The sequence below is a fragment of the Chiloscyllium plagiosum genome, chromosome 20 (genome assembly GCF_004010195.1).
Source record: "Chiloscyllium plagiosum isolate BGI_BamShark_2017 chromosome 20, ASM401019v2, whole genome shotgun sequence".
NCBI lineage: Eukaryota > Metazoa > Chordata > Chondrichthyes > Orectolobiformes > Hemiscylliidae > Chiloscyllium > Chiloscyllium plagiosum.
The window spans coordinates 2,256,980-2,270,349 of record NC_057729.1 but is presented as its reverse complement, the minus strand read 5'-3'; the positions used below and the strand labels follow the sequence as shown (position 1 = coordinate 2,270,349).

The window sequence follows — 13,370 nt, the reverse complement described above, 5'->3', positions numbered from 1 at the left end:
CAGGTCAGGCAGCATCTGAGGAGCAGGAGAATCGACGTTTCGGGCAAAAGCCCTTCATCAGGAATGAACAAACTGATTTCGTCTGTCTCTACTGAAACAACACTGGAAAGGTTGACCTGCTAATGTATGTATTGTACCTTTCCCTTCCTCCTCCTCCTTCAGAAGGGCAAGGGATCAATAACCAGGGAAGATAGATTTAAGGCAATGGAGCAGGAGGTTTCGAGGGTATGCAAAGAAAAGCTTTTTCACCCAAAGGGTGGTGCGCTTTTGGACCTCACTGACAGTAAGGGTGGTTAGAAGCAGAAACCTTCATAACATTGAAGAAGTATTTAGATGTGCATTTGGGATGCCAAGATATACAAGGTTATAGGCCAAGTGATGGAAAATGGGATGAGAATAGTTAGGAAGTTACATTTGACTGGCATTAACATGAAGGACCGAGAGGCCTTTCTCTGTGCAGTTGATTTCTATGAGTATACATCATGTTGCATATCATCTACAATTTGTCACTGTTTGGTATCTTTGGCAAATTTTGAAAATTCCTCTCTGCATTCCAATATCTAAATCATTTATATAGAAGAAAAGATCCTTCTCATCGCTGTTTGTAAATTGGACTTTTAAAAGAAGATTCATTTTTTTCAAAAATGTAAAACACTTTGTTAACTCAGACAAAATGGAAACCTAGAGCACATATGTTCAGATGATTGGCCATCATAAGTTTATTAAGAAAGAAATCTCCAGTGTGGCTTCTTTACAATCTGACATTGTCTTTATGGTGGATTTATTGACTGGCAGTTCACTGTGATCCAACATGCTGTCATTTCCTTAAGCTAAGATCACATATTCTGACATCTGTGTTTGGTGCTAAAGGATTCATTCAGTCATCTCTATTAGAAAGTTGACAGTGGCTGTTGCTTTAGCGACTGTTGGTTAGCCTGTCTCATGCTATCTGTTTATGGTGTCATCATTGGCATTAAGTGTCATTTATCCAACATCCATTGTTCCACTGTGTCCATCTGTGTCTCTCTGTTTTTATTGCATCCATGATCTTAGCTATGTGTGTGATTTGTCTACATATTTTTCAACCTTTGAAGGAACGGTCTATGTTAGATCTGCATGTATGTTTAATTTGGCTGTGCTTCATTGAATTCATGCTTAACTGGAATATGTGGCTGGAGTGTATGTGACCAGGAGCGTCTAACTGGAAGGGTGCGTGAAATTGGGAATATGGGTAACCAGGAGTGTATGAGTAGGACTTAAACATCTATTATTCGGTGAATCAGTAATCTGGAAAATACAGGAATATCCCAGTTGCTGCTAACTTTGCAGCCCCCTCTTTACAGTAGAAAGACATTTCATTGATAAGAGCTATGCTGTATGTGATGTCAGACACAGTGTTAGCTTTCATTTCCAGCTTGTGGCTCAGTGTCCTTGTCTTTGTTCGGTGTAAGTAGTGCAGTGTCCACTTGGACATCCTCGTCATCAGACTGGACAGTTGGAGTCTCGTCACCGTTACTGAACTCCAGGCTGTTGGGATCTGTGGAGTTAGAGGAAGTGGATGACATCCGAGATTTTGTTTCAGCAGAATTTGGAACTTTGATGGTGATCTCATTATTGTAAAACTGTTCATCTGTGGGCAGAAATGAAACAAAGTTAATGCAGGAGCTGGTGGTATCAGTAAATCCTTTATCAACAAAGGAAGGTTAGGAGAGTGTCTATTTGCTCCCTCACTGAAATGGAAACTCCCAAACATCCTGAGATTAATAGCTGCAGCTGCTGTTAACACAGATTAGGCCCTGGCTGATTGCTACCGCTAGAGTCACAATCTCTCCACACTCCTTAGATAATGGAGAACTGAAGTGACTCCAATCTTTCCCAGAATAGGGTACGAGAAGTCAGACCTGCCTTTAATACTGAGATACTAGGACTTGTCTGTTACAGGCATGTTGGCACAGGACTCCTGAAACACCTTAACCTGTAACACTCGATTGGTGTGGAGTTTGTTGCTGTGTTGGGTTTTCTCCTTACCTGGCAGTGTCAGTGTCTCACAGCCATCCATGCTGGAGTTGAGGAACACGTCGAGTGCCTCCTGATCAGACATATCCATGAGATCCACTTGCTCCAGCATGTCCACATTGACCTCCATGGAGGAGACACTCCCGATTGGTGCTGTGGGAAATAGAAAAACCATCAAGCGTGGGTGACAGAGAAAATCGAGGCCCCTTTTCCCTGCCATGAGATCACTCTCACTCTCCATTTCTCAAGGTCTGAATCAGTTTAGACTCTGGTTTCTCTTTCCCCGAAAGCTTGAACCAGGATGTGGCTTTGTGAATGCCATTAGCTCTTTTACATCTTAGCCCAATGGACTTGTCAGACATGCATAACAATTAAGAAATTTACAATGACAACTAACTGACCACTTTCACTCCCCAGTCACATACTATTTCAGTGGGAGAGGATGAGAGTTAACAGGAAATAGAAAAGTACACTTGATTTTGAGTTCTGTTTTGTACATCTGATTTTGGAGGATTCTATGTTGGAAAACACTGTGTTCAGTCTACTATTAGTTCATGTTTACCTCAGACAGGCATGAACTATTCCTTTTGAGACAATCAAACTCCAGTGAACCCATTACCTCAGGTAGGCCAAGACTAAAGAGTGTTGTTTGAAGTGCTGTGTATCTGGACTGAGCAGAACTATGTAGGTTATTTACTTAAATTTTATTTAATGGGAGACAAACTGTGACATTGTGGGGATTCTATGAGTCAATGTTGAACTAGGCCATTTAGCCCATCAAGTCCAATCCAAACCTCTGAAGAGCATGCCACCCTGTCCCTGTAACCTTGCATTTCCCATAGCTGAGCCCCGTAAGCCTGCACATCCCTGGACACTATGCGGCAATTTCGCATGGTCAATCCACCTAACCTGCACGTCTTTGGATTGTGGGAGGAAACTGGAGCACCTGGAGGAAACCCACACAGACACTGGGAGAATGTGCAAACTCCGCACAGATGCCAGAGCTTGGAATCAAACCCAGGTCCTTCATGTTGTGAGGCAGCAGTGCTAGCCACTGAGCCCCAGTGCCACCCAGACTATCTCATGCCACTTATCCTAAATTAGGTGGGAAAGGTAAATGGATTAAATTGCAAAACAACATTACAGGGAAGGTTTTGTTCAATAAGTGTCTTTCACCTGAATCATTTAATTGACAAAAGTAATCAGTCACATGGGTTAAAGTCTTTTGGTTTTAAAAATGAAAGGAGTTTGCAGTGTACATCACATAGCTGTAGTCTGGGTGAGACATTCTACAGATCTATCATCAGTGCAAAGGAGAAAAGTCACGAGGTCTGGTGTCTCTCCTGTATTGGGCTCCTTATTCTCTATATTGCCATTAAACTTCCCCCGCAAAATGCATATTCTATCTTTCCCCTTTCCAGATTCATCAGCCAATTCACCAAACGTTGACAGAAAGGTCTTAGTAAAATAATATGCTCATTGTTGGTCTCTGAGTATAAACATTGTCCGATTTCTTCAGAATGGATTATTGGTATGAAGAGCAGCAATGATGTGATGTACCTATCGTACCAAAGGAGACAAATTTTAGTTTTAAGCATTGTGCAATGTTATTAATTTGATAGGAATACATCCCATTAACTTGTAAAACAGTGCAGGTCATAACACTGATTTTGGTGATTGCCATATTAATATGTTCTTTACTTTGTCCCATATATACCCAGTAACAGTAAACTTATAAATGGGGGAAAAGAGTCTATGCCAGTACTTGCAACCCAGATATACTGGACTGTGATTTAGAAGCCTTTCCCCCATGCCTGGATACACGATATTATATTGGAAAATTACTTCATAGAATTTCATGTCAGAATGTAATTGGATTCTGCTTTGTCAGTAGTTTCTCAGGGTAGATGGATCACATGGCTCCTGAGCAACCAAGTGGAATGATTGAACAACATAGTTCTTCACTGTTAGCCTTTTGATGTCTCTATGGAACATCACTTTTAAGGGCTCAGAAGACAAAGGCTGAATGGTTCAAAATTGTATCTGTTTTTAGATCAGCAAATCTGTAGTACCTCCTGGGCATGGGGAGGATCAATGTCTGGTAGTTTATGGATATAGCTGGTTCCAACATGAATCTTACACATTTATGTAAATATTACAAGAAATACTCATTTACAGGCTCTCTTTTATGAAAACTTAAATTCCTCTTATGTTTGAGTTGTATTATTGTTGAATCTCTGTCTTAAAACTGAATCCTGACTTTCAGCATGGGACAGTTCATGAATGCCTCCATCTAACTGAGAAACAGAGTGTGAGTGAATACCACTGACACATTTAATGAATGACGAGTGGCAAGATGTCACTTATTTCTGATTTCTCCCCCTTTACTCACCTTTACATAGTACATCTCTGGCTCTTCCCTTGCTTTGCCACCTTTGTTATGCCCTAGATTTGTCAGATTATCACCAATTTCCTGTTTACCATCAGGTCTTAAATTATGACATAAAAACTGTTGGGCTCCGTCCAACTCCATTCCCATCCACATTTTGGCTGCCACTCTGAACCCAAACCCATTCTTTCACTGTGTGCTGTTCTCTTTCTCCTCCTGTTTCCTTCTATCAACCTTATTGCTTTCTTTCTGTACTTTCAGGTATGCTGCTCCCCTCATTCCCTATCCATACCCAACCATTCAGACCCGTCAAACCTTCTCCTCTTAGGTCACTGTGCTATTAGGGACGGAGTTCCAACATTTCGATCCAGCAACACTGAAGGAAGAATAGTAAATTGTGATAATGATGCTGAGCGATTTCAAAGGGACACTGACCTGGCAGATGAATTTCAGTGCAGGGAAATGTGAGGTACTGCATTTTACAGCAGAAACATGGAGAGACAATCAGGCTCAATAGGACACCTTTGACAGGTGTACAGAAACAGAGGGAATTCGGGGTTCATGTGCATAATTCTCTGAAGGTGGCCAGGTAAGCTGAAACAATTGTTAAGGCGGCCTATAGGATCCTTGGGTTTATAAATAGAGGACTAGAATATAAAAGCGAGGAAGTGAGCTACACCTTTATAAATCATTGGTTAGACCACATTTGGAGTTTTGTGCTTAGTTCTGAGCACCTTATTTAAGGAAGGATGTTAAAGCCCTGGGGAGAGTGCAGAAGAGATTTACTAGATACCAAGTATGAGGGATTTTAGATACAGGGAATGATTAGAAAAATTGGGCCTATACTCCTTGCAGAAGAGAAGATTAAAAGGTAACTTTATTAAGATGTTCAAAATTATTTTGAGGGGAAAGAAGGATGCGCTGTTTCCACTAGCTGGTTGTAACTAGTAACTAGTGGTCACAACTACATGATTGTCAGCAAGAGAGCTAGGAGTGAGGTGAGGTGAAACTTCTTCACTCAGAGTTGTTAGGGTTTGGGGATGTGCTGCCTGGGAAAGTAGTGAAGGTGGAATCACAGGAAGTTTCAAAGGAGAGCTGGATATATACTTGAAAGGGATATAGTTATAGGGCTCCGGAGATAGGGATTGAGGATGGGATGAGCTGGCTAGCTCTTACAGGAGCTGGTACAGACATGATGGGTCAAATGTCTGTCCTGTAACACTCTATGAATCTATAAAAGCAGAGAAGACTGGGTTATTGAAATGGTTCAAATTCCAGTTGGATAGCTTTTTGATCAACCATGGATCAAAAGCAATGGGAGGACAGACAGGAAAATGGAGTTGAAGTTACAACCAGATCAGCCACAACCTTATTAAACAGCGGAGTAAGCTCACAAAGAGCTGAATGACTACTCCCATCCTTAATCCTTAGGTCCTATGTTGTTCCTATCTATCTTAGTCAACATTTATCCGATATCCAGTGTCATTAAAGCTTCTCATTTTCACACTACTGTTTGTGGGATCTTGCTATGCACAGATTGACTGCTACATTTCCTACATTTCACAGTGACTGTACCTCTAATGTACTTCATTGCACATAAAGTGTTTAGGAGTGCTAGTGTTCTAAGAGATGCCACAGAAACACCAGTCTTACTTCACCTGCATAAAGTTAAAAGTCACACAACACCAGGTTATAGTCCAACAGGTTTAATTGGAAGCACTAGCTTTCGGAGCGCTGCTCCTTCATCAGGTGGTAGGATGAAGAACCTGAAAGCTAGTGATTCCAATTAAACCTGTTGGATTATAACCTTGTGTTGTGTAATTTTTAAACTTTGTCCACCCCAGTCCAACACTGGCACCTCCAAATCATGTTCACCCACATGGAGAGAATTATGATTTTGAACCTGTCACCTTTCATCCACCATTCGCTCTCTAACACCAGGTTCAATCATTCAGGCACTGAGTTTAACTTACGCCTCTGGTGCTCAATTTGCAGGTGTGCAGCAGTGAGGTAGAAATCTGCATCAGGCTGGAAGACGTCTTCAAAGAACCGCTGCCTGTCTCTGAATTTCATTGGTGGAGTGTGATCAGTGTCTAGCAGCCTTGGTGTGTGCTCCATCTCAGCTGGAAACACAATAAGCATAACTTACACATTACATACACCAGCATGTATTCATAACAGTAACCATACAGTACAGAACCAGGAGCCTGTCCTATCTCTCAGTCAATGTGAGTATCCAAACTATAGAGAGATTCATCCACATGAAAATCTGCTGATCATGCTCTCATAATAATAAGGTGGCATTGACACGGGAGTGATTTATAAGCAAGTAGTTTATATTGGCAAAACATACTGGTGACAGCACCTATACATATTTTATTTCAGGATGCATGAGGTGAATTAATGTTTACAAACACATATTCTGAGAAAAGTGGGGGTGGGGTGTTTAAGTTAACATTCACAGAGTAGGGCATGAGTTATTGGTTACAAATTAGTTAGGGAAAAGGAAAGAGAGTTTAGGGAGTGGGATGAATGCATTCATGTCTGGGGAGTGGGACAGGCAGTGGGTTAATGTTAACAGAATGGGTAGTCTTCCCGGAATAGGTTACAGAATGAGAGAATGATTACATTGCAGAAAGAGGCCACTCAGCCCATCATACCCGATCTGCTTCTGCTCCTAAGTAATTCTGTTTCATGTTCTCATTTTTTTATGATGACTGTGATTGATATATGATAATGACCAGATAATTTGCTTTGTGATATTCATTGGGGGATAGATATTGACCAGGACTCAGGTGAGAACTCTCCTGTCCCTCTTCAAATAGTGCACCATCAGATCTTTGTAACTATCTTAACCAAAACAAAATCCCAAATAACCACGGATGCTAGAAATCAGAAATGAAAAGAGAAATTGCTGAAGAAACTCAGCAGGTCTGGCAGTATCTGCAGAGAGAAAGCAGAATTCCTCAGACATTACTGGATCCGAAACATTAACTCTGCTTTCTCTGAACAGGTTTAAGACTTCTCTTCTGAAAGACACCATCTCCAACAATGCAAGGAAAAACAAGTCTGTTTTAATTCACAGATTCCTGTTATAGCCAAGGTACTAGGTCAAGAGCTGCTGTCACTCGGAAAGAAGTCAAACATTTCCTGTGAGGCACAGGTTGTGTAGAGAAAACCATCCTCCTCCATGCACTCCAAATATATCTCATCCACAGTCAGGGACGTGCTTGCCAGACCACTGTCATTCACCACCAGGTAGAATGCATTCCCTATATACTGCCCTGGTGTGGGATGTGAACCAAGACCTTGTGGTTTAGAGGTGTGAGCTGTACCCACTGAGCTATCCAGCTGTAGCACGGTAATGATTGGGTATGATTAGATTACTTACAGTGTGGAAATAGACCCTTCGGCCCAACAAGTGCACACTGACCCGCCGAAGCGCAACCCACCCAGACCCATTCCCCTACATTTATCCCTTCACCTAACACTACGGGCAATTTACCATGGCCAATTCACCTAACCTGCACATCTTTGGACTGTGGGAGGAAACCAGAGCACCCGGAGGAAACCCACGCAGACACGGGGAGAACGTGCAAACTCCACACAGTCAGTTGCCTGAGGCGGAAATTGAACCCAGGTCTCTGGCGCTGTGAGGCAGAATGCTAACCACTGTGTCACCGTGCTGGCACTCTGACTTGTGATATCCAGCCTCACTGGGGAATTCCTTGTGGATTATTATTCTATGTGGCCCTAGATCTTATGGTGCCCATATTGGCTCTTGGCTGGGCCCAGTGTACCCTTGCCAGCTGCTGTAGTGTGGACATAGTGCAGGGCACAATAAACATTTTCTCTGCCAGGGTTTCCCTCAGGATTAAGGAGTGTTTCCTATGGTCATGGGGTTGTGGCCTGTGTTATAGGCACTGAAACAGGAGGCGGGCCATCTGGAACTGTTCAGATTTGGGGTGAGGTCTCATCATGTTTGATTGACTTTGTACTTTTAAAATAATTCTTTTCACTTTAATACGTTTGGTGCCAGTGGAATAAAGGATCAGCAAACTGGAACCCTGGTGGGTTCAGTGTGCTTGTTCCTGCATCACATTATGAATGGGTGTGACTGAATTAACAAATGCCTGTTGTATTCAGTAATACATGGATGAAACTAGATTTCCATAACCTTTAACCTCCATTGAAATATTGTCTGGAACAGGAGATGGGTTGCATGAGCTGTTACTGATCAAGCAGATGATGAGGCTGGTGAAATTGACGGTGCAACATTGCATTGAGGATTGAGCGAGTTCCTCAGCCTGTCGCTGGAAGACTGCTGAACGAATGACTCTCAAGCAGCAGGCTGTATATTCATAGAACGTAGAACATTACAGCGCAGTACAGGCCCTTCGGCCCTCAATGTTGTACCGACCTGTGAAACCAATCTGAAACCTATCTAACCTACACTATTCCATTCTTGGCTATATGCCTATCCAATGACATTTAAATACCCTTACTACTGTTGCAGGTAGTGCATTACAGCCCCTACTACTCTCTGAGTAAAGAAACTACCTCTGATATCTGACCTATACCTATCATCACTCAATTTAAAGCTATGTCCCCTCATGCTAGCCAGCACCATCCGAGGAGAAAGGCTCTCATTGTCCAACCTATACAACCGTCTGATTATCTTATATGCCTCAAATAAGTTACCTCTCGATCTTCTCTTAACAAAAACAGCCTCAAGTCCCTCAGCCTTTCTTCATAAGACCTTCCCTCCATACCAGGCAGATCCTAATTAATCTCCTCTGAACTCTTTCCAAAGCTTCCACATCCTTCCTATAATGCAGTGGCCAGAACTGTCCGCAATACTCCAAGTGTACCCGCACCAGAGTTTTGCACAGCTGCAACATGACCTCATGACTCCGAAACTCAATCCCTCCACCAATAAAAGCTAACACTGTCTGCCTGCTTAACAACCCTATCAACCTGGATGGCAACTTTCAAGGATCAACATACCTGGACACCGAGATCTCTCTGCTCATCTACACTACCAAGAATCTTACCTGCATTCCTGTTACTCCTTCCAAAGTGAATCACCTCACACTTTTCCACATTAGACTTCATTTTCCACCTCTCAGCCCAGCTCTGCAGCTTAACTATGTCCCTCTGTAACCTACAACATCCTTTGTCACTATCCACAACTCTACCAACCTTAGTGTCATCTGCAAATTTACTAACCCGTCCTTCTACGCCCTCATCTAGGTCATTTATAAAAATGACAAACAGCAGTGGCCCCAAAACAGATCCTTGCGGCACTCCACTAGTAACTGAACTCCAGGATGAACATTTCCCATCAACCACCACCCTCTGTCTTCTTTCAGCTAACCAATTTATGATCCAAATCGTTAAATCGCCCTCAATCCCATGCCTCCATATTTTGGTGCAATAGCCTACCGTGGGGAACCTTGTCAAATGCCTTACTGAAATCCATATACACCACATCAACCGTTTTACCCTCATCCACCGGTTTGGTCACCTTCTCAAAGAACACACTGAAGCATCACTTTGACAAATTTATGGTTATCAGGCTGTCTTTTGGTCCCTATCAACAAACTTTAACTTTGTTCGGAGGAGTCCTTTTTTCACCATTACAACGTACCCTCATGAAGAGAGTCTGGGCTTAATTCCACATTGAGCAGGGTCATCTTAGTCTGGGTGCAACAGGAGCGTTAGATCTGATCTTAGATAATCACCGCACTTCATACAAAATAACCCAGTCTGTGTCTCTCTCCTTCTCATCAGATACCAGTCCTAAGAAGACGGATTTCCACATTTATCTGTGGTTATATTTAGTAAGGCACCTGCTGATGCCTGTAGCAGGTCTAATTGACCCAGAAACTCTTCTACATTTACCCCTTGCCTTAGGCATATCAGAAGGATTTGCAGATTGACAATTAAAATGTTTAACCACACTGTGACAAAGGAACTAAGTCACTCATCTGTCATTCCTGCTGGGAAATAGCTGAATGTCAAGAGAAGAAAAGAGCGAGTTATGTCTCCTGTAGTTGTGCTCCATGTGCTCACGTGGAGTCTGGGCACTTGGGCTGTGGTCCTGAAAGATGCCTAATGTTTATAAATGCATCTCATACGAACCATATTCAGGAAAGGAACTTGGTGAAGTGGGGCATGGGGATTATGGAGGGTAACATTATACAGCCTGATGAGGGGCTAAGTTAGGAGACTCTATCCAAACCATTTTTCTTTTCATTGGAAAAAGTTGTGTACCTAGTGCAAGTCAACACAATGCGAAGGGATAGAAATCACAAGATATATGTGGGTGAAGAAGGCCATTCAATGCATCCAAGCCTCCTTTGACAGTATCTTCCAAATCCACAACCTCTACTGTCTAACAAGACAAGGGCAGCTGATACAGAAAACATCAACCTTTGCAATTACCTTCCAAACCACAAGTCCATCCTGATATGGAGCTATATCACATTCCTTCACTGTTGCTGGGTCAAAATCCTGGAACTGTCTTCCTAAAAGCACTGTTGGTGTACTCTGGGTATGATTTAGAATCCATCATTTTGATTACACAACACCAATATCTGGTGGTTCAACAACCACCTGATGAAGGAGCAGCGCTCTAAAAGCTAGTGCTTCCAAACAAACCTGTTGGACTATAACCCGGTGTTGTGTGATTTTTCAACTTTGTCCACCCCAGTCCGACACCAGCACCTCCAAGTTGTGTATCTTGATGATATAGTCACACTTGTTAAGGATGACTATCCTGGTCCCTTTGTTGTGTTTACTGACAAGCGCCTCCAAGGTGGTCTTGAGGCTTCACAATGCCACCAGACATTCATATTGCAGGTGAAAATTGGATAGGTCATTCAAATCCTGTAAAAATTAATCATCTAGGCATGATTCAAGACTCTATATTTAACTGTCAGTCATCATTATCCAGTATATTTACAAATCAGAAGCCACTAGTCCACCTCAATCAGTACTCTCTAATTGCACAATATAAATGTTATTTTCCCTTTACTTCGATGTTCTTGCAAATTTTTTTGAGAGCAAAAACAAAAGCATTGACTAGGCATGCCTTTCTTCAGCAATACTTAAAAGGTTAGAGAATGTGAAGTCAGGGACATGTGGCAGAATGGATTTCTAGCTGGTTTCAGGACAGAAAGCAGAGAGTGGGACTAAGGGATAGTTATTCAGAAAATCAGAGCAAGGTCAAATGTAGTTCATACTTTACATTAACAACTTGGACTTTGGAATCAAAAACAATAAATTTCAAGGTGACACCAAATTGAAAAGCATGAGATAGGAAGTTTGTAATAACTTACAGGATGACATTAATAAATTACAGAATGGGCAAATAATTGGCAAATTAATTTCAACATAGGTAAATGCTTTAGGTTGGAAAAAATAGGGATGCCATTTGTAATTTTGAAGATGCAAGTTTGAGTTGGGTAGAGGAACAGAGGGAACATGGACAAATACATTAATCACTAAAAAGGTTACACCACAGGTTCACAAGATGATGGAAAACAAACCAAGCATTTGGCTTTATTTCAAAAGGAATAGAATTAAAATGTAGGGAATGTAAACTAAACATGTATTGAAACTTGGTTAGACTGCACCTTGTTGACTGTGCACAGTGCTGCTTGCCATATTATAAAAAGGATATAAAGTCACTGGAGAGGGTGCAGGGAAGATTTATAACTGTGATACAAAAAAGGTGTGGATAAACATATCAGTAAAGGATTGCCAGGCTGAACATAGAACAATACAGCACAGAACAGGCCCTTCGGCCCACAATGTTGTGCCGAACATTTGTCCTAGCTTAAGCACCTATCCATGTACCTATCCAATTGCCGCTTAAAGGTCACCAATGATTCTGACTCTGCCACTCCCACAGGCAGCGCATTCCATGCCCCCACCACTCTCTGGGTAAAGAACCTACCCCTGACATCCCCCCTATACATTCCACCCTTCACCTTAAATTTATGTCCCCTTGTAACACTCTGAAATAGGCTGGATCTCTGCTCTGTTGAAAATGGCAAAGGGATGATCTAATGGAGAATATTATGAAAGGTTTTGATCAAGTGGATATAGAGGGATTGTTTCCTCTTTGGGAAATAAATGGCTGGAGGCATAAGTATAAGATAGTCATCAAGAAATCCAGTCAGGAATTCGAAAGGAGCTTCTTTCCTCAGAGAGTGGTGAGAATATGGAATTTACTATCATTGGAAACAGGGCAAGTGAATAATATTGATATATTTATGGAGAAACCTGATAAGCATATGAGGGAGAATAGAGATTGAGTGGAGCATAACCATAACTGTTTGGGCTGAACGGCCTGTTTCTGTGTCATATATCCCGTAATTGGCTGTCTTTTCTCCTATCCTCAATTACGAAGTCTGGCCATGGACATCCATTGATTGGTCCATACTTACAGGCAAAGTATTGCAGTGGTTTGTCATTGCTTTCACCAGGATGGTTGACGAGGAGTCTCTCCCACTCTTCCCACCTTCCATCAGGTGTATTGGAAGGATTTACAATCTGTCTATTAACATTACAATGTGCCTTCCATCGCTAACAAACCCAGACTCATACCATTGAGAAAGTCTACAGCCTTAAAACTTGACTTTAAACATTTAGACTAAAATGTAATGCTGAATTATAGGACACATTTACTGCACTAAAAAAATTAGACAGGCAGGAAGGCTCAGAAAAAGGGGGGAACCTCAAGGAATGCAGAAGATAGGATACAATTACTACAGGAAGGATAGAAAGGGAGGCAAGAGAGGAGGGGGAGTGGCATTTTTGATCAGGGATAGCATTACAGCTGTGCTGAGGGAGGATATTCCCAGAAATACATCCAGGGAAGTTATTTGGGTGGAACTGAGAAATAAGAAAGGGATGATCACCTCATTGGGATTGTATTATCGGCCCCCCAATAGTC

General features: G+C 42.0%; 1 protein-coding gene across 2 annotated transcripts in view; it reads right to left on the bottom strand.

Moving 5' to 3' along the window:
- Positions 1-695: 695 nt before the first annotated feature.
- The window catches only part of LOC122559981 (dysbindin-like), a 40,407-nt gene continuing 27,732 nt past the window's right edge, over positions 696-13,370 (bottom strand). For both annotated transcript variants that reach the window (XM_043710104.1, XM_043710103.1), the window contains exons 2-4: positions 6,379-6,528; positions 2,029-2,169; positions 696-1,630 (exon numbers count right to left, since the gene is read on the bottom strand). In XM_043710104.1, coding sequence (XP_043566039.1) covers positions 1,398-1,630; positions 2,029-2,169; positions 6,379-6,523 — 519 coding nt within the window. In that variant the 5' untranslated portion in view covers positions 6,524-6,528 and the 3' untranslated portion in view covers positions 696-1,397. The remainder of the gene's footprint in view (positions 1,631-2,028; positions 2,170-6,378; positions 6,529-13,370) is intronic.